The 26,063-nt window shown below is 42.6% G+C and overlaps 1 protein-coding gene across 3 annotated transcripts in view; it reads right to left on the reverse strand.

The window, feature by feature from the left end:
* The window catches only part of spegb (striated muscle enriched protein kinase b), a 51,590-nt gene that overhangs the window by 5,896 nt on the left and 19,631 nt on the right, over positions 1 to 26,063 (reverse strand). For all 3 annotated transcript variants that reach the window (XM_084084845.1, XM_084084844.1, XM_084084843.1), the window contains 32 exons: positions 24,497 to 24,663; positions 24,170 to 24,258; positions 23,190 to 23,365; positions 22,652 to 22,912; positions 22,343 to 22,501; positions 21,023 to 21,212; positions 20,079 to 20,308; positions 19,363 to 19,482; positions 18,659 to 18,763; positions 17,822 to 18,028; positions 16,821 to 16,944; positions 15,963 to 16,135; positions 15,339 to 15,451; positions 14,173 to 14,341; positions 13,968 to 14,064; positions 13,470 to 13,670; positions 12,951 to 13,008; positions 12,278 to 12,355; positions 11,838 to 12,010; positions 11,725 to 11,751; positions 11,274 to 11,426; positions 10,789 to 10,831; positions 10,614 to 10,682; positions 7,758 to 10,464; positions 7,174 to 7,320; positions 6,661 to 6,777; positions 5,465 to 5,632; positions 4,662 to 4,784; positions 3,921 to 4,085; positions 2,141 to 3,188; positions 1,692 to 1,931; positions 619 to 842 (listed from right to left, as the gene is read on the reverse strand). In XM_084084845.1, coding sequence (XP_083940971.1) covers positions 619 to 842; positions 1,692 to 1,931; positions 2,141 to 3,188; positions 3,921 to 4,085; positions 4,662 to 4,784; positions 5,465 to 5,632; positions 6,661 to 6,777; positions 7,174 to 7,320; positions 7,758 to 10,464; positions 10,614 to 10,682; positions 10,789 to 10,831; positions 11,274 to 11,426; positions 11,725 to 11,751; positions 11,838 to 12,010; positions 12,278 to 12,355; positions 12,951 to 13,008; positions 13,470 to 13,670; positions 13,968 to 14,064; positions 14,173 to 14,341; positions 15,339 to 15,451; positions 15,963 to 16,135; positions 16,821 to 16,944; positions 17,822 to 18,028; positions 18,659 to 18,763; positions 19,363 to 19,482; positions 20,079 to 20,308; positions 21,023 to 21,212; positions 22,343 to 22,501; positions 22,652 to 22,912; positions 23,190 to 23,365; positions 24,170 to 24,258; positions 24,497 to 24,663 — 8,121 coding nt within the window. The remainder of the gene's footprint in view (positions 1 to 618; positions 843 to 1,691; positions 1,932 to 2,140; positions 3,189 to 3,920; positions 4,086 to 4,661; positions 4,785 to 5,464; positions 5,633 to 6,660; positions 6,778 to 7,173; positions 7,321 to 7,757; positions 10,465 to 10,613; positions 10,683 to 10,788; positions 10,832 to 11,273; positions 11,427 to 11,724; positions 11,752 to 11,837; positions 12,011 to 12,277; positions 12,356 to 12,950; positions 13,009 to 13,469; positions 13,671 to 13,967; positions 14,065 to 14,172; positions 14,342 to 15,338; positions 15,452 to 15,962; positions 16,136 to 16,820; positions 16,945 to 17,821; positions 18,029 to 18,658; positions 18,764 to 19,362; positions 19,483 to 20,078; positions 20,309 to 21,022; positions 21,213 to 22,342; positions 22,502 to 22,651; positions 22,913 to 23,189; positions 23,366 to 24,169; positions 24,259 to 24,496; positions 24,664 to 26,063) is intronic.

The following is a 26,063-nucleotide window of genomic DNA, read 5'->3' on the forward strand; positions in this document are numbered from 1 at the left end:
ATTGTCGCTGTCGGGCAGAAACCTTGTATCTACATATTTATTTTGAATATGTTTTTTTCACGAATTAATGCCATGCTTTATACTTCAAGGTAGCAGAAAAAGCTGATATACAAGTCTTATTATCTACAAGCTCACCTATAATGACATGCCCAAAATAGGGACACCAGGTTGAAAGTGTGTCTGTGGTTTTATAACCAATGAAAAGTATTAATGACCCTATAAGCGCATTATAATGCATTATATAGACCCAACCTTTAACTAAAGTGATACCATGATTTGTTTCTAGACACAATATACATTATACAGTGATGTAGTCATGTAATAAGTAGTCCTGTAATAATAGTCATTATCCTGTGGTGTGACAAACTGAGAATGCATCATTATTACATAAAATTGCTGATTTACAGACACTTTAAGATGAGCTTGTGACTAAATAATAATTACATAGGATCCATTGGAACTCAGTTCCTTTATTTCAACGTCCTGAAAAGTAACAGTTCAAGACATACAAGGTTTCCACCCGACAGTGACGACATACTGTATGAAGTGCTGGTATTGGCCTGTGAATCTACATTTCTTTTATAACTCTCACTAGCTTAAGAAAATCAGGACTCTTACACATGTAGTCCAGTGTTCCAATAGGGGGGCTGAACTGTTTGAGGAAAAGAGGGTTGAAGCTCTGGGCCGTGCCAAAGTCGATGATCTTGACGACGTTCATGTAGGTGACGATAATGTTGTCTGGCTTGATGTCCAGATGCAGGATGCGTCGGTTGTGCAGGTAGTCCAGACCCTGTAGGATCTGGACGATGTAGGCCACCACGTCATCCTCTGAGTAACGGAACCTGAGGGACACCAGAGGTGAGCAGCTCAAATTACTTTAGTAGGCCACATGATGGCTATAATTATACGTTTCGTGTTAACCCCGGCCCTTTCAAATAAGGCCATACTGTAACCTCCTGGAAATATCTGGATGCAAATTGCCAGGTAAACATTTGTTCGTTTGCATAAGATGTGTAACAGGATCAAGTATTTTGTTTTTGTTGTTGTTATTGTTGACCGACATGCAGCAATTATGTGTTTTCACACCTAATCTCGCAAGCCATTGGACCGATCAGCGGCACATTTCTTGTGCACGTTGCCAGTAGGCCAAGGAAGTAAACCCCTGAATATTTTGTTTTTGTGTGTGAATATATATCACATTTTGTGACGGGTCTCAGAACATTACATCTCCATCAGCATTCACTCATTGCTGAAGGAAGATACAGATGCAATTGTTTGATAGACTCCTACTATGTAAAAGGCCTGTCCTGTACCTGTCTATGACAGTGGTTCTCAAACCTTTTCATGTTAAGGACCCCCAAAATGATATGTATTTGGCCGCGGACCCCCATCTCAAAATAATTGTTCCAGGGACCCCCAGAAGCAAAGATTTGAGTTACAAATGTTCGCTTAAAAAAAATATATATATATATTCAAAGGTTTGCAATTTTTTTTTCAAAAATTGCAGATCTACAAGCTCATCAGCTTGTATATCTGCTATTTTTGAATAGCCAAAGTATAAAAGGTTAAAGTGGTTAAAATTATTGTGATGCTATATATAAAATATTTTGCTGGGGATCCCCTGGACCCCCCCCCCAAGGACCCCTTTGAGAACCAATTGTCTTTGAGGCTGCAGAGAAGCTCTGTTGTACCTGTCTATGAGACTGTAGAGTATCTCCTTGCCACTGCAGCACTCAGAGATGAGCACCAGGTAGCGGGGCGTGACGTAGGCCTCATGCAGAGCCATGATCTTCTCGTGGTGGAGAGACTTGAGGATGTCGTATTCCTGCAGCACAGTCGGCTTGTTGTCCCCCTCGTAAGGAACGATCTTGGCCATGAATAGGTTGCCCGTGGCGTTCTCCCTGCACTCGCGGATCACCCCGAAACGACCTCTGTGTGACAAGAAATGAGTCAGAGTTTCCACTGCTAAACACTATAAACACCACAGGAAAAAACTACCGAGGGCGTTCTCTGCAAAAGCGTTGTTCTTTTGTCTTTTTAAATGTCCAGTGCTGTACCTTGTTTTAAAATGATTCCATAAGTTCTGTTTCACACATACTGCGAAATTACATAGAATTATGTACAGTAGATAAACACTGACCTGGCTTTCTCATCCATGAAGGTGTAGGGTTTCTGGGGTACTCCCTGGCGGAGGGATCCCAGGGGCGTCCTGCGGCCTGACGGAGTGGCCCGTCCCGATGGGGTGGCGCGGCCATCTCCTCCATGCCCCACCGGTGTCAAACTGGACACCAGCACCACAGGCTTGGTGGCAGCAGGGGTGGCGGAGGGTGCGGCCGTAGATGGAGGTGTTGCTGCGGACGGGGCCGCTGTGGAGGGCGGGGTGGCGCGTGACGCGGCCGCCGGCGCGTACATTGGAACGGACGAGATGGGTTTCCCAATGGTGGGGGCAGGAGCAGGCGCAGGTGGTGTTTTGGCTGCCGTGGTGGTGATGGGACTCTGGGGCTTGGGCGGGACGACGGGGGGCACCGCCAGCTTGGCTTGAGGCTTGCTCATGTTGATGCTCAGGGTGGTCTTGGCTTTCGCTGGGGTGGCTTGGGCCGCAGGAGGAGGAGGGGACTGGGCGGGAGCCATTTGGGAGGGTGTCTTGCTGGCCGGCGGAGGTGCAGTGGCAGCGGGTTTGGCGGGAGGCGGAGAAACGGACACAGCCGGAGACGGGGCTGCGCGGACGGGGGTGACAGGTTGGGGCGAGGCGGTGGATTTACTAGGGGTGGGTTTAATGGAGGGAATGATCATTGAGGACATCATCACCACAGGCTGAGCAGGGGCAGTAGTGGTTAATGTCTTCACCACAGGCTGAGCAGGGGCAGTAGTGGTTACTGTCTTCACCACAGGCTGAGCAGGGGCAGTAGTGGTTACTGTCTTCACCACAGGCTGAGCAGGGGCAGTAGTGGGTACTGTCTTCCCCACAGGCTGAGCAGGGGCGGTAGTGGGTACTGTCTTCCCCACAGGCTGGGCAGGGGCAGTAGTGGGTACTGTCTTCCCCACAGGCTGAGCAGGGGCAGTAGTGGTTACTGTCTTCACCACAGGCTGAGCAGGGGCAGTAGTGGGTACTGCCTTCCCCACAGGCTGGGCAGGGGCGGTAGTGGGTACTGTCTTCACCACCACAGTTGCACTGGATTTAGCTGGTTCTGTTGCAGGACAGAGATGAAGGGAGCAATTAATAGAACAGTGATTCTCAGTCTTTTGTACATTTGTACACTCTCTGAGTTACAGACCTGTAAGGGTCCATTTGGTTCATATTAATAATTTAGTTGGGGACCTTTTGGAGCCCCCTCAATGACCCTTAGGACTACTGGAATAAAAGCAATGTAATATAGATCTCTGTGTATACTAAGCTATGCTATGCTATCGGTGTCAAACAATGTTCAGCATTAATAGCAAATATAAATGTTCCTCAGTAGATACTGTAGCAAATGAATTCACACAACACATTTGTTTGTATTTTTGACTCATCCTCCTGCAGGCCAGACAAAACCCACAGGTTTGGTATCCAGGTTTGGTATATTTTCATACCTGCTGTGCATTCAATTTGCATTGTAAAGGTAATACAGGAAACTGTCAAACTTCTTTATTCAAATAACTAAGTTAAAACTTTCCAGGCACAGGCAAATCTATAGTGATAATATATAGCTATCCACAAGTATAGAACCACAATATGATAACATAATAAAATGTGTTTGAGTTGCATATGCGATTAATGGCATCCACTGCTCCTAACAGGGAGAGTAAATGCAGAGGAACAGGTAAATGTACTTGACAAAAAGCCCAACAACAACGAAAGGGGACACAATTATTATTATTATTACACTTATTATTATTACACTTATTATTATTATTATTATTATTATTATTATACACACCTGAAGCATCCAGGCAGACCACCTCAGAGAGGTTACTGTAAGGGCCTTGGCCAGCTTTGTTGACACATGCCACTCTGAACCTGAAGGAGCCCCCTGCTGGCAGGTCCACCACATTGTAATAACAGTCTGCAACTCCTGTGGCCACAATCAGCCAGTTGGTCTCACCTACAGAAAATACATAGGTTTCATCAGATGACACATTCTATGGAAGCTAACTTTAAATACACATACAAATCTTAATGTATCTGTCGGGTCTAAATAATGAACTAAATGGCTATATATTTCATTGTTGTATGAACCTTACTTGATGTGAATTCAAAGTTTGCATGTTCCCTTATTTTGCAATGTGCAATGAATGTAACATTTAATATATGAAGATTATATAAATAATAAAATATGAAAGCACCTTATTATTATTAATGAACAATTAGTGAACCATTTAAAACACACTATGAGCTCTATTAATATCCATCACGGTTAGGTAAAGCCATCGTAGACCGTAGTGCTGTCTGCCCTTAATTCATCCATTCAATCCATAACTTTCATGTCCTACCACTGCAGATGTGCTTGTTATATTCTATTAACATAATCTACTATACACATTGATTAAAATAATGTCTTATTCATTCAAATAAGTTACGGATGGCAGCTTTAAAATAATAACAATCTAAGGATATTGAATGATTATTTATATTTATGTATGTATTAGTTATAATAATGGTTAAACTTGACTTGACGGACCCTCAGCTTTCCTCTCCAGAGAGTACGTGCAGGGGGCCATGGTATCTGAAGGTCTCCACAGGACCAGAGCCGTGTTCTTGTACCTCTGAGGAACCTCAGGGGTTCCGGGACGATTGGGCAGACCTGCAAGACCAAAGAGATACTGTATCAAAATCCAAATCTAAATCTAATAATATTCTTATGTGAGATGTACAGGCTGCTCTGGTCTAGGGAGTACATGAGCATTTTGATGATTTGTTCTCTATAGTGCTACGGTAGATGTTGAGGATCGCCACTTAGTACAACATATATATACATTTTAGACAATCACAGGCATGCTTAAAATGCAATACTTTCCTGTGACTGACACTTTGACCAACTCTGTATTGTTCTGACATACTATAGGCTGCCACTTAAACAATAAAACAATAAAATCCTGTGTGTTCGTTTACAAGTAACCAAATGGACCCTTAAGGGCCTGTACCAGTGTTGTGTTCTACCGTGTTATGTTATATACGTAGTGTGACCTGCAGAAAATGTTCGTAGCCAAGCATAGCCATCCAAAAAAACGTCAGAGAAAGTGTATCTGATACGCAGGAGGAGGGGCTGGGGGCAGCATGAATGTAGACTTCAGTTCAAATAGCCCTTTTCATGTGATAATGTGGCGTTTGAGGTGAAGGCTTATGTGTGACTATTGTCTTGAGGTGATAATGACCGCTGGCCGTTGGCGTTTTGAAGTAATTCACACATTAACTACTTAACAATGGAGCGGTTATTTCGGTACACAGTTACTTTACACCACTGGTACTATGTGTAGTGCTTACGAGCCAGGGAGATGGTGCAGGAGCTGGACACAGCGGCCAAGGGGTTGGTGGCCACACACTCATATAGACCAGCATCTTTCTTGGTCGTCTGCATGATCATCAGCAGCTGTCGGCCGTCCGGGCAGGAGATCATGTTCATCCTGGCATCGATCTCCATGGGCTTCTTATCTGTGTAAACCAAAATCCACAAAAAATAAGAAATGCACCTGGAGGTCCAAATCCATCACACCTTTTGTTCTACATCCCTCCCTTCCTGAGATATGAGACATTTGACCTTGACTCAAAATTAAAGCATCCCTATTCTTTGCATGTCATAATAGGTGAACATTTGGCAAAAATAGCAGAACTACAATCTCACAACGCGTTGCAACACAACACGTTGTGACCTTCTAGATCTGCTATTTTCACTGTTTGACGTATGACAAACTATAAAGGGTTTAAGTGGTTAACTGACAGACAGGCAGGCAGACAGACAGACAGACGGACAGAACCAATTGCAATATCCTGCCACACATTTCTACAGGCAGGGTCAAAATTATGTCATCTGAAACGCTCCTTTAAACGATAAACAATTCAGAGCTATAGGTACAAAGCAAAACGTACAATTTGGTTTGAGATGGGACAGTGGCATATTTATTTTTCTGGTTTATGTGGTAAAATGATGAACGCTAATGTAGAAAAATAGTGCTGAGCTGGGATTAGCTTTCACATAAACAGTATGACGTGTAAATATTCAGCAACAAATAATAATGAAAGTGATGACAGAAGTAAACAGCATGCGATTGGCGTCAGCTTCTACGGTATGTTACAACAAGCATTTGTTACAAAACCTTCCCCTTTATTGTAATAAGGAAATCTTAATGACTAATTTCCCATGAATGCTTACTCTCAGTCAAGCATGTGAAGCAATCCACTCTCGCTGTACATCTATTTGTATTTGTATACTGTATAACAATGCTGCTTGAACTCTCACAGTTATTATGAACTGTATAGTTTTCTATCTTGTTCAGGATAATATACTGTATCTGTTTTCTCTGAAGAAGAAGGCCGGATCATGGCAGAAGTGTCATCAAATAAAGAAAAATAATATACTTAATTGAGCTGGAGTGTGTGACAAATTCCTTTCCTCTTTTCATATCTGCTATATCAAACCATAAAGTAATATTCCCATCACTAATGGAAAAGGGGGGTCTTACCCTTTAGCCAGGAGATATGTGGGTGAGGGCTGCCTGCTGGCAGACAGCTGAGTGTTACTGGATCTCCTTCCAGAAGGACGTGATCCCTCAACTTAATATGGAAAACAGGAGGGAAGTCTAGGAGCAAGACACATCAGACCAAAATCAAAAGGGTAAAATTAAAAGGTATGATCTATTGAATCCAAGCATGGTTAAAACCTATATAATATAATTATCTGTACCCCTACTAGTCTACGTTAGAAATGCCATTATCCTTCCTCTCACGTTACGTTAGACTTGATTTATATACTTACTTTATACTGAAAATTGCCGTTCTACAAGCTCACAATGCGTCAAAGCGTGCCGCGTAATATTCAGACTTTACTCTAAGATACTGTATCATTCTGTCTTCATGACTATAAGTCCTTTATTTGTTTTGATTTGATATGATATCCCTCGTAGAAAGTATCCATAATCTTACTATTTGACACATAATGCTTCTAATCTTCAAATGTACACGCAGGAGGAACTGACCAGAAGCCAGCTTGGAATATTGCCGTGAGCGTAGGGAGGGATCTCTGGCGATGGCAGACGTGAGATCGGGCTGTGATATCGTCTTGTCTCGCTTCCCTCTGGTCAAGCCCCAACGATCCCAGCGAGATCTGCGCTCGACCTCCGCACCTGTCAGAAAGAGAACGCACTTAGTTGACGCTGACTGAAAAGAATACAATCTTGTAATGCATTGAAAAAAATTCTTATCTTAATTAACTTTTTACATGCAGCAAGCATTACATAAATCACAAGTACAAATATTAAGTGTTTGACCAAAAGCTTTGGGAAAATATTTCAGAAAATGTTATACAAACAATTTAGTAATTTTTATTTTAATCATTTTAATAATTAAGTGTGCGAATAACATCTGCACACTCATCTGCTTTATTGGAGCAGATGAGTGTGCAGGTTTATTCTTTTTCTTTTTCTTCATTCTTCATTCTTTCCAACCCAGCACCTCAACCAAAAGATGTGCGTATTCTATTAGTTTTCAAATAATAGAACATCACCATGTATCTCCAAAGTAGATTTTGATCAATCCTAAAGTGAAGAGAATTATTTCGTACCCTTAGATGTGTCTGACTTGAGGCTGGACATGGAGTCCAGAGACTCTGACGAGGCACCATTAGTGGTCTGTGCTGCCAGCTGGTTCTGAGGAATCTTCATGCCACGATTCTCTGATGCCGAACGGCGAAGCATAGAAAGAATGGGTGTCCTCTTTTGCTCCTTCTCCTCTGATGCTGTCTTCCTCTCCTCTGAGTAACTGCGAATCCTGGAGGAAATCCCAGCGACTGTCGATTCGATCTTCCTGCGCATTGCCAATACAGGCGACTCGTTGGGTTTCTTGAGGTCCTTTTCTTCTTGTTCAGGCTGGGCATCGGCCCCACCATCCACCTGCATTGTGTCTGTGTCCTTCTTCTCTTGAGATCCTTTTCGGCCAAGGGTCCAAGATAGCCTGCGAGTCGAAGCTTGCGAATCCTCTTCTTTGGGTTTTTCTTCCTTGAGTTGATCAGTTGATGGCGCCCTCCTCAGGCGCATGGAAAGCCTCTTCATGAAGCCTTGATCCTTTTGAGCCTCACGGAGGTCCTGGACTGACTTTGACTTCTCCATAATGCTCCGTGGTGCAATTTCCAATGGTCCACCGATTGGTCCAGGCCGGTACATCTCCTCTGTGGGTTCTGTGGGGTCTGAGGAAGTCACTTGAGACTTCTCCTCATTCTTTGACCAGGGGAGACGTCTCAGGCTCCTTGTGAGGGAAGATTCGCGCTTTTTGAAACGAGCCTCAAATACTTCCTCAGATGTGATATCTTGCAAATCGCCTCCTGCTGAAGGCTCTCGCTGAGGAGGGGCCAGCCCAACTTGTCTTGGTGGGCTAGGTTCTTTTGTCATCATTTCAGGTGATGCCACCCTGGAGTAGACAGCTGCGTGCTCAGCGAGGACTGGCTTTGATGGACCAGGGAAGGCAGAGGGTACAGTGGCAGGGACGTTTACAGGTGCAGGTGCAGATGTTGGAGCAAATGCTTGGGATGCCGGGGGCAGTGACGGGGCTGGAACAGCTATGGGAGTAGAGGGGCCTAAAGACGTTTCGCCTTGCGGCTGAACCGCAGGGACCATGATGGTCTGCATAATACTTGCATATGCTGATGTCCTACCATCTGGAAGCACAACGCGGGCTGGAAGTGCAGGTGCAGCGGGCTTTGAATATTCTTGGGTAGGTGTGACCATGACTGAGCTCGTGCTAATGACCATCTCAGAAGATTTACCTGGCATATTTACTTCCTCTTCTACCATTTCCTGGACCACATCTTCATCCTCTTTGGGCTTTGTCTCCGCAACGCTGACACGCTCATTCACTTCCTCCATCGCCTCTTCTTTTTCGTCCTCCATTTTGTCTTCCTGCATAGAGCTTTGGGCCCTGAGCGTAGGAGTAGACTCTCTCTGGGCCATGTCCTCTGACTCAATCATCGGCTCTTCTGAGATGCTCATGTCCTTTTCCGAGAAACCACTTGTGCTCGACCTCTCGTCAAAATTACTATCTGTAGTCACACCTTCCATCTTTTCAGTCATCGTCTCATCAGTCTTGACATCTTTCTCAGCCACTGACTCTTCACACTCCATTTTGGTGGGACTCTCTTCTCGAATGGACTCTGGAGTGGGGGGTTTTGGCGAAGGCTCTCTGGGAGTTACGGGACGAGAGTCCAGGTTGACTTGTTCAGTGAGCGAGGACATAGATATCGCTTCCTTGAGCCTTCGCTGCTCTATCTGTGCCAGGGGTATCTCCAAGGGGGCTCCGGAACGTCGATGCAGCGGCATCGGTTCCGAATCGCCTTGGCTGAAGGAGGCGCTTTTACGAAGAACTTTAGGCTTAGGGGCATCATCTCTCGTGGAATCACAGGTGGCAGCCCTGGTTAACGCGGGCGGGCCCAAACGCTGTCCACGGGTGTGACGCTCCAATGATGATGAACGTTTTTCATCTCCCATCCCTAACGTCTCCAACAGGGGGCCTCGTAGGCCACTCATTTTCTTGTCTACAGCAGTTCCGCGGAGCAGCCGCTGTCTCATTTGCTCCAGTTTTAGAGCGTAGTCCTCTTGACTCATATTGGCAGCCCCTGGACTGGCGCTTCTCCTTGGCAGTTCCATGGACACTGCCTTTTTGAGGACTTTCCTGCCACTCTCTGGGGCTTCCTCGCCCGCTCCTTCCTCGGGTAGGATGCGAAGTGCCAACGCGCTGTCGGCAGAGCCCCCCCTCCTTAGCTCCCCTCTGCGGCGTGCAGGCTCTGGTTTGTCTGACTCCATGCTGGAACCCCTGCGCAGGGGCCTTCTGGAAATTTCCGATTTCTGAGGTAACGCGGCTGGTGGCTCTTCATCTGACGACCCCTTGTCATTTTCTTGGGACGACTTCTTCCGCAGGCGGGCCCTACCCGAAGAGTCCAGCACTTCTTTATCGGCTCCCGTGGGTTCACACTTCATCGCCTCCTGGACTTGACCGGCTGATCCAGACCAGTTTGAGGTTCCGTTCTGCTTCCCTGTTTCCTTCTCATCGCTCTGGATATCAGTCAGGGAAATCCTTGACCCGGAAAACTCCATGGTCAGTGGCATGGGAATGAAGGGCAGCTCATCGATGTCTTCGTCAGAGTCTGAGGATGACGATGGTAATGGTGATCCCTCTTTCTGGTGTTTGGGAACAGCGATGGAGATATGACTGGAGGAATCGTTCAGCAGCTCTGGGATGGACCTCAGGACCATTTTGGATTTGTAGCTGATTAAAGATCGCTACAAAGGGTAAACACAACAATACTAACGTTAAAACGAGAGAAGAAAGTTAATTTAAAACAGACTGAATCACTTTACACAATTGAATCTTTTAGCATTTTTGGTTCTGTTTTTTTAGGGGACTGATTCAGTATTTATAAATCACATACCTGCCATTTTCTGCGAGCTACAAATTTCTTGAGGGCGTCTGTACTTATGGCCTTCCCCTTGTTAAGTGTCTGTACAAAATGAAAACAAGTGATAAATTAATATTCAGAATTGAATTGACAATTAACATTCTTGCTCATATCATAACTAATCATTACAACAACTCGTCCATCTTACCTTGAACCAGGGATGTCGGAGACATTCCTGAGAATCGGGCCTCCTGCAAGAAGATTTTTAAAAGGACATTCAGTTTACTTTCAGTATCAATTCACCCACAAAGTAGTAACAACAACAACTGTAAACACTGATACAAGTTAAGTAGGACCTACTTAAGGACCTAATGAAGTAAATTCATTTTATTGGACATGACTGCTGGTTTGAGTGAGTGAGTGAGTGAGTGAGTGAGTGAGTGAGTGAGTGAGTGAGTGAGTGAGTGAGTGAGTGAGTGAGTGAGTGAGTGAGTGAGTGAGAGAGAGAGAGAGAGAGAGAGTGCAACCGAATGCAGGGAGGGGGCAGGAAACAGTTAATGGGGGAAAATCATTCAAGTTCATCAATCATGTTTCATGATTTTGTCAAAGGGGAAGATGAAGAATTCTTGAATGTTTAATCCCCCCTGAATAAACCACATGTACAGTCAAACGTTATATTTCTTTTTCACTCACAGTCTGTCTGCTACCAGCACTTTTATGATGAAGCCCTTAGCCTCTCGGCAAAGATCAGAGAACATGCTCTCCTCAAAGGCAACATTATAGTTCCGGATGTTCAGTACGGAACTGCGGTCATTCTCTCCGGCAAATGGAGAAACTCCTGTCAGGCTGAGAGAGCACAAACACACATTTAATACTCCCTCTAATTACAGTCTCAGTTGTAGTGATCCTGAATTGGCAAATGTATGTCACACACTGAAGCACAATTGTGCACGACACATCAGTTGAGTGATTTTAAGTGTAAATGCGTGAGAGATTGTCTTGTTGGCTCTGAACCAATGCTGACCAGATCATAATCTAAATCGTTGTTTAGACTCCCTCCTTGACCACTAAATAAACATCAACAACAACAACTTAATGCCAGGATATGTTCAACAAAAATACAAAACTAAATCCTTTTACTCACCACAGATATGAAATTACACCCACTGGCCTAGGAGAGAGAATGGGAGGATTAGATAGACAGTGGGGTCTGGTAAAAAAGAAATGCTTTTGGTGCACAGAATGCAGGTCTTTTACCAGATGTCAGTTGCTTTCGACACAGGAGACTGGTTGACAATTTCTGGGGCAACAAATTCCGGTGTGCCATATTTGCAATACTGATCTTCATCAGGAATGAGCTGCACAGCATTGCCAAAATCACAGATTCGTATCTGGTCCCCATGTGGGTCTGCCATGAGGATGTTATCAGGCTGAGGACAAAGAAGAGATTATCATACTATACAAAATATCATCTTAAATTCATATAACAAACTAATAATGTATTATTTGATTATTTAAAATTAGACATTCATATTTCATAAATATGTAGAATTTAAATTCATATTTAATCACAATATTTGTTTAGAATTGTAAACATTTCATGTGGAATGAGGTTGCAGAAGGATGGATGGATGGAGAAGGATACAGACGACAAGAGAAGCAGAGGGTTGAATTGCAATCATGGCGATAGAAGCTACCTTGATGTCCAGGTGTAAGACGTTCTGATGGTGAAGGTAGTCCACACCCTCCAGGAGCTGTCTCATACAGGAACGGACCTGGGAGGCAAACACATCATCCACATATAATAATTAAAGCGATGTTGAACATTGGTAGACCCTTGGGTTGCAAAGCTACCTGGGCAGTCCAAACATTGTTCTTCATGTTTATCTGTTGCAACTGCTTCTGTGCTCTGTGATCGGGGAATTCATTCACTCTTATCTTATCTTATGGCTTCCAAAGTCACACTTTTAGCACATAAATGAACACAAAGATAGGATTCTGCCAATAAACAAATGTAATCCTGGTAGCCCAAGTAATTTACATCGTTCACTGCTTGCGTTACACCAATATTGGTGAGCTATAATGTTGCTCACCAATATTGTCAATGACAATATAATATGAATTTCACCACTTAATAATCCTCCACAATATGTAGCCTACCAGAAGCAACAAATAAAGATGATCAACAATATTTGGACTTACTGTATGCTCAGGTACAGTAGCTATATGGCACCAAGGCTCTACCAAAATTCAACATTGCTTTAAATAAACTAAATACTGTTAAATGGTTGAAATTGTGACGTGAGATTCAGAGAGAAGCTGTTGTACACTCATACATGCAGAGAGAAGCTGACATGGATAACCACTCACATCAGACTCCATCACTGTAGATCTCTTGGTAAACCTGTCGAGCATCTCTTCGTTGCAGCTGTATGTCAATTAAGAAACTATTGTTTTTGGCACCTGAAAACACGCACGTGTGTGTGTGTGCGTGCGTGCGTGTGTGTGTGCGTGCGTGCGTGCGTGTGTGTGTGCGTGCGATTTCTCAAAAACTGAGCCACCCAGACCAACCAAAACCATCGGGGAACAAATGTGTCTAAACCTTCCCGCACGTCTGTCTCAACAACACACTACACGTACAATTCTCAGTGTTAATATAAGTCAGAGACTATACAAATCTCTGACTGGACCATTTGTACATTCTCTGAGTTACAAATGGATGAATCAACACTGAGGATTTCACTGTGCATGCCTTCTTTAAAAAAACTTGCTCTTTGTGGTGGATCTACCTTGAGAACAGAACACTATTAGATTAATTATTTAGAGTAAGTAGAAAACTGCTCATTTCTGAAAATACCACCCACTGAGTATGAACTCTACAAAGGATACATTTCAGTCACAACGATGACCGCATTTTTCTTCTCAAAGGCATCGTGGAAATAAAGGATTCTCTCGTGGTCCAGTTTGGACAGCAGGTTCATCTCTCTCAGGGCGGACGCCTTCTTCTTGGACCGAGCAGAGATGAACTTTGCAGCATAATCCATTTTTCCAACCTTCTGGCTCACCCGTTTCACATAAGAAAACGCACCTCTGGGAATACATTATCAAGTATGATGTTAGTGCAAGCTAGGGGGAAAAAAGCCCTTTAGATTTTTTTTATTAGAGAGTATATTTAGAAATATTTGGAAATAGTACAAAGATAAGATTTTTTTTAATAGCTTTTTTTTAAGCTCACAACATCGGAAAATAAAGTATTCAATCAATCAATCACACAATGACATGCCCAAAAAGGGACACTAAGTTGGAAGTAGTTAAATCTCTATCAAAATGACAATGATCACAGACACACTGATTGATTGACAGAGTCGAGTAATCCAACTGACTTACCTTCCTATTTCCTTGTGAATGTCATAATAGTCTGTCAGCCTGCGCATCCTCCTCAGCCTAGACGCCTCATCCTCTATGGGATCCTGTTTACTTTTGGCTAACGGGAAACATTGGAGTTGTTGACTTAACACAGTACGGGTACCATCGCAACAAAGAACTTTCAAAAGATTTCAGTTGGGAACTCAGGAGGAAACCGCCCTTTTACCTTCATGAACGGTGAGCTCAGCTTTGCAGGAAACGGACCCAGCCAGGTTCCTGGCAGTGCAGGTGTAGACCCCCGAGTCCTCTGGCCGAGTGTTCAGAATCACCAGAGAGCACTCGTTGTCATCATATACGAATGTGTAATGACTGCTCTCCGAGAGCAGGCTGTCATTCTGAAATGTGGTGAGAAGTTATTGTACGATGCCGATACGATTAATACGATTCTTCTTTTAAGTATGTATAATATTAATTAAAGTACATTTTAATTATAATTTAAAGAGGTGGTGCCATGGTTTTGCACTTTTTCTGTTTTTCATGTGTCTATGAGGTTGATAGAACTTCATTAAGCCCCCTGGTGGTGTTTTTATGGTGTTTTATGTCTTCTCTGACTATTTTGAGTTTCTACCTGGAGGCTGAAACCTTGAGGGTCAAGGAGGGAGGGACTAGGACAGGTGGGTGGTGCTAAGGTGGTGGAGGAGGTGCTAAGCTGAGAACGAGGTATACATAATGAACTGGAGGCAAGTCCACATAAAAACATAATTTTAACAATTTCTGTACACTTTTTTGAAAAAAAATCTCCCTCCTAGTATAACCATAATACCTGATGATTATGTTTTAGGGGGGGAAAAATCACTGAAAATCACGGCACCCCGTCTTTAAATTGGATCAACCTATTCTAATCCAGTACCTATAAAGTGTTACTTCTTATGGTAACCATAGTAATCATTTGTCTAACTCTACTACAAAACTCAAAGTTAGGACTATTTTAGGACCTATCTAAAGATGTATTTCCAGAGAGGTAATTGCAATGATGTATGAACTATAACAACGATGGCAGTGCATCTAGTGTCCAATCAAGTGCATTATTTGCTACAAATAAACATATTGACACCTAGCAGGTGTCCTATTTGACACCAGGGTCTACATTTAGGAGTAGGGAGACCACCTCCAACCACTGCAGATGTACTAGTTACATTGTAATAACATACTCTATCATACAGAGTGATTAAAATATCATTTAAGTCCCAGATTGTAGCTTTAAAAAGGCTCAGGAAATCTAGAAGCCTCTAAGAATAATCACTATCAATATTATATTAAACCCTGACAGAGTAAGCAAACTCGCCCTCTTAATCATTTTCTCTAATTCAATTCCCAAGTCATAATAATTACCTTGAACCAGAGGATGTCAGGGACCGGCTTGCCCTCCACGACCACAGCAAAACGGGGAGTCTCCCCAGCACCCACGTCCAGGTCCTCCATGATGGTTTCAAATGTTGGTGGGGCTACGGAGGGAGATGGAATAAAGTCATTCTTGGGTATGACTCAACCAATAAATTATAACTTTGCATATTCTCTCTTATTAGATTTTCACTCACTTTTTTTTGTCTTTTCCTCTTTTTTTAGTAATCAATAATTCTTACAATTTTCATCCCAATGAATCCTTTCCACACATTTCTGTGTTGCTAGTGCTACTGGTATTGCACCATACTGTACCCTACTGGCCCCCACCGGGAGGACATACTTGTACGCTTTGCATATCAGTTAAATGTTCTCAATTCTTAAATAGAAACATCAATCAAATCTAAGTTTTTCAAATTGATTAGAACTTTTTGACAAAATATTTGTCAAAACATCACAATCACTGTCTAGGACTCCAAAATTGGGATCAATATCTAACCCAAAATTCTGGCATCAGTCGAGTTCTACCACACAGTGGCATGGAGTAATGTGAATGAATAACATGAGTGCATTCTGCATGTAGCATCTTGTCTCTTCCTTAACGTTGGACCTCACCTGCCAACTCGATGCTGAACATGCAGGTATCACTGCCTTGCTTGTTGGAGGCCACACACATCATCTGACCGACGTCAGCGCTCCTCACTTTCAGGAGCTTCAGGGTGTGCTGGTCATCATCTGGCATTGTCATCTCATACAGGCCTGGTCTGTTGGACAGGACCACCCCCTTCCTGTGAGAAAGAAGCACAGCACAGCACAGGACTTACACAACTTGATCTGAAAAAACACCATGGAACGAGTTCATATTCAATATATTCAGTGTTGTATACTATATTATAATTTAGAATATGATATAGTATATATCAGTGGCTTTCAAAGCGGGTCCGTGGACCCCAAGGGGTCCTTGAGTGGGTTCCAGGGGGTCCCCAGCAAAATGAGTTAATATAGCATCAATATCAGTTTAACAATTTTACCGGTATATACATCAGCTATTTGAAAATAGTCAATTTACAAGCTCATGGTGCGACATTTTTTGGGGGCATTTTCTAAATATCTTGAAAAGAATGTGAAATATCTGCTTTCTTTTTAATTGTCCCTGGCACAACATATATTCAGATGGAGGTCTATGGCCAAAGACATCAATTTGGGGGTCCTTAACATGAAAACGTTTGAAGCACTGATATATATATTATACTAGTAGGACCAGTAGTTGCACTTCAGGATATTATTACTATTGTTCTTTAGAATAAAATATATTTTATATAGAACAAGGTTACCAAAAACACAGAATTAAAATGTTATAATAAATCGATCGATAAAAATGCAATGCTGTTGAAAAACTGCTTTCTCCAAGCCTCTTGGGTTATACGATCTCTTAATGTTTATTTGACAAAATAAATGATAAAAGAGACATACTTCTTCCAGATGACTGAAGCATTGACATGGTTCAGCGTAATAGTGATGGTGACTGACTGGTTCTCCATCACATACACGATGTCCGGCTTATCAACAATCACCGGCGCGTCTTGAAGGTAGGGACCTGGAGGGAAGTCACACTTAAACCCAAATACAGTATATGCCACACAGCCAGAATGGACCTGAGTGCTTGACCGATTGATATGATGTCTTGCACCATCATTTTGGAAAGCATTAACCACTGGAACCCTAGTGCCCCTATTCTAGGGCCAGCCTCCTGCAAAAATATCAGATCTACAAGCGTGCTCGTAGATCGGCTATTTTCTGTGAAGAAAGTTGGTGAAGAGGGAAAAAAGGAGGGGGACTAGTATAGAGCTCTAGGTACGTACACCTGTCAACTAAGTATAGGGTTTAAGTGGTTAAGCCCCCTTGCACACAGAGACCACAGAATACAAACACTCTATGACCTCTTGCATCATTCTTTTTTAAATGTAACCCTTTTTTTATGTGTTAAAAAACAAATTGACCAATAAACAAACTGCATTGTGTGTGCAAGGGCATTAAAGGGAAATACCACTCATTTTCAACATTGAACTATGTCTTTAATACACCTTAGAGCTGTTGTGTGGAAATAAGAAAAAAGCCCCTCCCCCCCCTTATATGTTGCCTAGAACTGGATAATTGATTGAGGTCATGTGATCAGTGACATACGCAGGGTGGTACTTTTGGCTGAGATGGCGGAGCCAAAAGTACACCCTGCGTATGTCACTGATCACATGACCTCAATCAATTATCCATTTCTAGGCAACATAGAAGATGGGGGACTTTTTTTCTCATTTCTAAGGTGTATTAAAGACAAATTTCAATGTTGAAAATGAGTGGATTCCTCTTTAAGTCCTAAGATGACATATGAAAGAATAGACCCACATACAGTATACTTATTCTGTGTCGGTGCATACAAGAGTGCAAACGCGTGAACGACAAATTAATGATGTGTGTACCTCTGTCCAACAGCTGCACGGGGTCAGTGGCAGGGGAGGGCTTGCTGAAGGCCTTGGAGGTGATGGTCAAGATCCTGAAAGCATAGCGGACCCCCTTGTTGAGGCTGGTGATGGTGTAGGTGGTCTCCCTCAGGCTGGAGGCTATGATCGTCCACTGGATGGAGCCCAGGGATTGTTGCTGAATGGCATACATCAAGGAGCTGGGATCTAAACATAAACCATTTCATTCTCAGTAGGCAGTGGATATTCAGCTGTCAGGCCGCTATTAACGCTCTCAGATCATTATATTGTGATAATTTATGGGCGGCAAGCAGGTTAAGTTTACCACTTCATTGTCCCCAACCATTCAAATAGACTGCAGGGGGTCAGGCGGCTGAATATACACTACCCTCTAAATATTTATTGTAGGCAATTAGCAATAGGTACTCTGTAATAGAGCCAAGTGGCTGACAGCCAGAAAGGATTTCTACTCTTCTATTAACTTCAATTTAGATTGCCCCATGCTATTGTAAAAATCTAGCTGGCTGGTAAAATGGCTATATAAATAAAGATGACTGTCTTGGCTTAACTTTTGCATAATGAGTTATTGTTATACAATATGCATACTACACAACACTATGGAACTATGGTATGTAAACTGTCAATATGCCACAGCATCAGAACCAAGACATAATAATGTTCATTTACAGTAAAAGTAGAATAACGCTAATCCCATTTCTCAGGAGAGTTTTGATTACAATGTCCTTGTACTTGGCTAAAGCTTAATTAATACAGAACTATACATTCAAGCTATAAATTAGGCTTAATAAACTGCTTCTAAATTAGATCGTTATGTACCAATGGAAGGGTCCAGTCTCCTTGGTTTCTTCCAGCTCAAGGTGATCGTTTTCCCAGAGACAGATTCGACCAGTGGGGCTCCATCTGGAGGGTCAGGCAGGATATCTGAAAATACACAACAGTCAGACGTCTGCTACAGTACAGTACACATCGCTGCACCCACTGGCTTATCTCTACACCCTTTCCTGCTATCCATGACGTGTTGTTTTTACACTTATACATCAATATATAAGTTTCTTTGTTACATTTCGAAACATAAGTGTATGCAGTGCATTATTCCTCGTATGTGAACATATTTGGCCAGTGAACTGATTCGACATGCAAGTTGAAAATAAATATGATAGATTTATCTGTTACACTGTGACTCTATAGCCTGATTTTAACTTGTCAAACGATGGTGTTGCATGCTGAAAACAGCAGATCTACAAGCTCACAACGTGTCGTATTGTGAGGCATTGGGAGCTTATAGATCAGCTATTTTCGGCAAGAGTAACTGTGCAAGTGGAGACTAAATCACTTACTACATTACATGTCTTTACACTCTGTGTTACCCATAGATTAAGAACCCAAGAATATGTACCCAACACATATTGTACCCAGTACATGCAGTATTCTTGTAACCAAGAATATGTACACGGTACATATACTTGAAAATTGCTAATATTGTTGAAATAATAATATTGTACTAAGGTAATGACAATCACCCGTGACGTAGAGATGGGCATAACAAGTGGCCTTGCCCACTTTGTTGGAGATGACACTCTTGTAGACGCCACCGTGGGCGTGGCACACAGTGCGGATGACCAGGCTGTGAACGTCCCGGTCTGCAGGGACAAAAAGAGACAGTGATAAGATTCACACCCACATAGATACACACACACGCTTGCTTGGGAATCACAAGCTTCCTGGCGAAGTGTCGAAGTGTCCTTGAGCAAAACACTTATACCCCTACCTGCCCCCGATGAGCAGATTGGTGTCTTGCATTGTTTCCCCCGCTGTCTGTGTGTATGCATGAATGGTTGAATTTGATGCACATTGTAAAGTGCTTTGGTGAAAGGCGCTATATAAAATGCAAAATTTTAAACTTAAAAATTCTCCTAACAGTGCCTAACCTGAACGAGCTGTGAGCTATAGCCCTGGGTTTACTCCTGATCATTCAAATGGCATAGATGGTGGAGGGTTCTTATTGTTAGGAAGACTGAGGTCTCCTCATAAGCCTAGTTCAGACCAAAGATTTGCGGCAAATCGAAACCATTTTTTTGATTTACAGTATACTTCCTCGTATGACAGGTGTCGTGCGCAGAAAATAGCCGGCCTACAAGCTCATCATGAGCATGTAGATCTGCTATTTCCTGCGCATGTATATGACACGGCCGTGTATGACTTGGCTGCGGGATCCATGTGGAGTGGACCCACTTACACTGTGTCATCCTCCTGTCCTCTGTGCTTTCGATCCTCTTGCCGTTGTGAAACCAGACGATGGTGGGATAGGGCAAACCAGCCACCTTGCACTTGAGCACAGCCTCTTTCCCTTCGATCACGTCAAGGTCATAGAGGGGTTTGACAAAGTCGGCAATGGTGAAACGCTCCACCTCGTTCTCAGGGACCTCCGGCTCTTCTGGGATGGATGGCATCTTCTCGAGTTTGGCCCTGGAGGGGGAGAGGGGAGGGGGTTGGGGCGTTGGGTCAGTGAGGAGGCAGGAAAGGGGCAGAGGATGGGGAGAGAGGATTTGGGCCAGAGAGGAGAGATGGTGATAGGTGAACAATGACAATGGATCATTCAATGTCTCTAGCTAGCCTACAATACAGACAATTAGATTATTATTATTATCATTATTATTATTATTATTATTGTTATTATTATTATTATTAATTTATTGTTTAAATACAACTAGCCAAAATATATTGAAAGGTAGTATAGAAATAAATTCACACTTTTTAAAAATTGAATTAATTCAAGTAATTCATTGAATTCATCTTCTTTATTCTGGATAGTGACAGTGAGATCTCTCTCACTGTCACAGTCCACTAGTCAAGGGTAAGAGAGAGAGAGAGAGATAGGGGATGACATGCAGAAAGGAGCATTGGGTCGGATTTTAACCCTGCCAGCTGTTTGAACATTTTCTTAACCACCTGAGCCCTATATTCTACAAAAATACAATTTAACCCTGTAATTAGAATTCGTCAATATTTTTCAAAAATGTGGTTAAAAATGGTTACATTATGACACACAGTCCCAAAAGGAAATGCATACTTAAATTCAGTCTGACCAGATAAATGAGTGAGTGAGAGTAGAGTGGGGGTATCAAAAGCAGAAGCATAGATTCTCCCCCTCCCCCCATAGCTAATCAAACATTCACGTACATTTGAGAGGAGATGGCGGGTCGTGGTTCTTGCACATAGAGCTCAGCGGAGCTCTCTGCTTCTCCATTGTTGTTACAGGCTGTGACGGTGTAGAAACCCTCGTCCTCGTTAGTGACGTGGGAGATGATCAGAGAGTGGCGGCCTCCTTCCTTCAGGATGTGAATGTCCTCACTGCCCACCAGCGGATGGTCTGACCACAGAGAACAAGTCAAGTTCAGATATGCGTTTTGTGTAACTTCTGCTATCCGTCGAACCAACCAGCTCAAACATGTTGACATTTTTTACATACTGAACCCTAGCTATTTGTAGATCGACTATTTTAGGCGAAGATATTTAGTGTAAAACGAAAACAAGAGTAGGCCTAGTATAGAGCCCTGGTGGACTCTGGCCAACTAAGTAAATACGGTGTATAAGTATCTAAGGTATGTACTTAAAGCACTGTGGGTGGTCAATTCTAAGAGCTTAAATCGTATCGTCGTTTCTTCAAGTTTGAGTTTATCGTCACCATCTTATACAAAGGTGTCTGTAGGCTACAGTAAATACATGTTTTCGTCTCCGCCAGGCCAAAGGACAGTTTTCGCCCTGTCCGTTTGTCCGTGTGCTTGTCCGTCTGTGTACAGCTAATCTCCAACACCGTTGGATTTTGTGGGAGGGACCCGTGTTTTGCACAAAATGGCACAAATCATGAATGCAGCGTTCAATTACTTAGCACGCACACTCCCAGTAGGCCAAGGAAGAACCTTCACCCCAAAGTTTTCAAATTAGCCTCATGGTGGCACTATAACAGCCTGCTTCACGTTTTGGCCTATAACTGTTGAACCATAGGTCACACAATCAAAATATTTTGTTCCCCCCCCTGGATTCCTTGGTTTCATTGCATGAGACAAGTTCCCATAAAGGCCCAGACCATTTGTGCCAAATACATTTTCCATCATTTTGCAACACACTTCCTTCTACAACTCAGCGTTTGTCCAAAACTCATACAAAATGGTACACATTATCTCTGAAGTCGTCATGTGATCAAGATGTATGAGTTTAATTGTTCAGATCCCATTCCAAGTGGACTGCCGTGCGGGTCCTGGGTAGGCCTGGCGGAGACCTGTGCTCCGAGGAGCACATTTTTCTAGTTTTCTTATGTTATAGCACTCCAGTTTATAACAACTTCACTTCAATACAAAGTGGAGAGCAACAAGGTGACAAGATGACAAGAGTGACATCAAGATGTCAAGGTACTAGATTAAAGGGAACAGAGCTGAACAAAATACATAAAATGAGTTGTCACATTGTGTGTCAGTCAGCAACTATAAACTGTGAACCTACCGAAGTGACTCCAGGTGACTTTGGGAGGCGGTGTCCCACTGACTTTGCAGTCAAAGCGAGCATTACGCCCTTCGATCACCTCCAGGACATCCAGCATTCGGGTGAAAAGAGGCTCAATGGAGGGTACGACTCTAAGTTTACCAGAAGATGTTATCTCCTCTAAAACACACACACACACACACACAAACAAAAATAATATATATATATAATTCATATAGCAGACAGACAGATAGATAGACAGATAGATGATGCATTAAGCTCTGTTTGTATACAGTCAATAGGTGCAGTGCGGCGTGAGCAGCACCTTACCTTTAGCTGTGCTCAACTTGCATGTGTATGTCCCACTGTCATCCTCATGCACCGAGTTCAGCAGCAGCCGGCACTTCCTGCCGTCAAAGTGCATCTTGCAGTTGAGAAGAGCAGGTTGGATCAGTTTCCCGTCAGACAACCAGTCCACGTCCGTGTCCTGAGGTCCCAAGACGTGGCACTCAAACAGGACCGTTTCACCAGCCCGTGCCGTAATGTCCTTAATCGGACGAATGACAGCCAGGCCTGGCTCGACCGGCGGCACTGGAGATGATCAAGGACATTTTGTGAGTATTGCTGCAAGGCCATACTGTAAATAAACTGTTGAAGCGGTTCACGGCAGTGTTGTAATTAGTTGAGCCGCGCATTGCAAGTGCCTAGAGTCAAATGTATGTACAGTATGCATGTATTTTATGTGCTTGATGAGTTATGGTATCAGTTTTAGAATATGATAACCAAGAGTAAATGAGTAGGAGAGGTACAACAAACATTGTTACATTGATACAGTCTCTGAGTCAGAATAACACATCTTATGACTCACCTTTGACGTCCAGTCTTCCTTGGCATTGCTTGGTTCCATACTCGTTAATGATCTTACAGGTGTACACGCCGCTGTCTGCCCGCACCGCTGACCTGATGGTCATGTCAAACGTGCCCTCCTCCTTCTCACACACATCGTGACGTGGGCCTGTTTTTACTGTAACTCTGTCCCTCAGCCTGGAAAACAGTCAAACGAGAGGAAGCATTTTTGATACTGTACGTTATCGTCTGTCCTCTCCAAGGACAGATGCACACTTCATTTTCCACACACACGCACGCACACACACACACACACACACACACACACACACACACACACACACACACACACACACACACACACACACACACACACACACACACACACACACACACACACACACACACACACACACACACACACACAGCTGCTCAGTACAGCAGCTCATTAGGAGTAGTAGTGGGGGTAGTCTCTTGCTTAAGGGCACTTTAAAGGCCCTAGTGGTAAGAAGTAGAACCTTTTGATAAAATATTTTTCATTTTATATTTTGCCCAACTTTATTTTATCAGTAGTCCCATTGAGATTCCAGCACCAAAAGTTTCACATAAAATAAACATAAAACAACAATATCCTCAAGCCCACCAGTGGGCCCTGGCTCTCAGGTTGGGAATCACTGTCTTAGAGAATATATGGCCCGCTACCCGCCTGTTACTGCTGAGGAAGGATAGTGTTCCTTCTTTGCTTCCTCTTGACATTTTTGAAGGAATTTAAAACACTCTTGAGGGCCCCCTAAACTATAGGCTACCACCACACACAGTTAAGAGTGGATGTATGTAACGCATTGCATGCCATAAGACATGCGTTACCAAGCTTACAGGGAATCTCTAATATACAGTAGAGTACAGTATATGTTAAGTGTTTTTGTTTCATTTATTTATTTTCAGTACATCAACTCTGTATTGAATACATGCTGAGATGAAATATGAGATGAGAAAACCTACCAATACAGCATGGGTTTGGGTTGTCCAGTTATTCGGACAGACATGGTGACTTCCTGTCCCTCAGTGATTGCTTGATCACTCATAGTTACCTGTTTGAAATGCAATGGGAGTTAGAAATGTTAGAGATGCAGTGTTCTTGTCAGTGAGATGAATGACCCTATGCAGGGACTGTGTTTATTTCAGTAGCATACATAACACATCATCATGCAATATTGTTGCAATAATTAAAGCAAGGAAAATGCAGCACTAAACATTACAGCGTCTAAGAAGAACTAATGGTGTACAACAACTGCTATTGGAATCAGTCTCAGCTAAGCACTGCCTCACCAGAAATGCAGGGGGCTCCTTGAAACGGGTGTCGATTAACCTTCTTGGCTCTGGCCCTCCAAAGTCCATGCCTTCCTCAAGGGGACTAAGATACTCCTCATCCGATGTGATTGGACTGCTGATGTCCCTGGGCACACCCAGGTTCCCCCTCGGTTCCTGGGCATACTCTATCAAACCAACATGTTCATTAGTTGGGTATCACAATTGATATTAACAGGGAGGGGAAAAATGGGAGGGGAGGTGATTCCAATGGCTTATATTATGATAATATGATGTTTTATATTAATGTTTTACACTACTGTATAAGCCTATTTTAATCACACAGGCTAACTTTTAGCTAGCTTCCAGTAAATTCATCAGCTGCAGTAACCCTATAAAGTAATTTAACTACTTAAGCCCTCTTAAAAATCTTTCTCAAACAGCTGATCTAGATCAGTTATTTAAGTTATTTATTGTTTTGACATTCTTTGAAAAGTTTGCCTACAAGCCCAAAATAGGTTTAAAAATAGGTTTAAATGGTTAACAGTTTCATAGCCTACAGTATGTTCATTGATTCATGGCCCATTGGTGAATTTTTCAAATGGAATGGATTATGTGACATTAACAATGCCCTTTTGACTGTGTTCCACTCTATATGCAGAATGTTGCATGCATAACACTGCACAGTATTATACAGTAGGCTATGTATTTCCATAAATTACTGTCAGAAAGATTAAATAGTAGTGGACTTCAAGAGAGCTGCAAAATGAAGCAAAATTATTTTATTATTTCTTAGTATGTATCGTTTTTAGAGGTGAAGTGGTTAAAAGTAAGAAGATTATAGACTATGTCTGAATACAAAGTATGTCCTTCATTGATTTAAATTGTACAAGATACAGTAGAATATATAATTATAGATTATACACAACAAAAAGATTATGATTTAATTGTACATTATATATATGTACCACTACATATACATTTACAACCTACCAACTCAAATGCAGTATGCAAACTACATTAGTAGTGGTTTCACATCGAGGGATATCATTGTGCCTCAGCAATTTATAGGTTCGATTTAGCCTCTGAGTTGCTATGGTAACTATAACGTGAGGTTGTTCAGCTGGAATATATGGCACAGGGATTTTGCTGAGAGAGGTTATAAAAGGAATGGTAGAGGAATCCAAACGCCACTAGAATGCCGTTTTAGGATGCTGTGGGATATTGTAGATTCCCAAATTACTCCCACCACATTATATTTAATGTGATATTTCAGGAGATTACTTTAGCTTGGCTGTTGGTATGCAGCTAAAATTAAATGTCTCTCAAAAGCACCCATGGCGCGCATGAGTGGATGTTGTAACACGGCTAATATTAATTATGACTGACTTCATTTTACTTTGCACAACCGGACTAGATCACAGTCATGATGTAATTCATAGCAACATAACTACTGCATATTATGCATTCATTATTGCCTCATAATTTCAAAGTCGAGTAATTTACTCAATATTTGGATGTATGTTCACATAATTTGCCTAACAGCCATGTTTTCAGTGTTTTGACTACTTGAATCTGAATGATACTG

Source organism: Gymnoscopelus microlampas (genome assembly GCF_963454915.1).
Source record: "Gymnoscopelus microlampas genome assembly, chromosome: 17".
In the NCBI taxonomy this organism is placed as follows: Eukaryota; Metazoa; Chordata; class Actinopteri; order Myctophiformes; family Myctophidae; genus Gymnoscopelus; species Gymnoscopelus microlampas.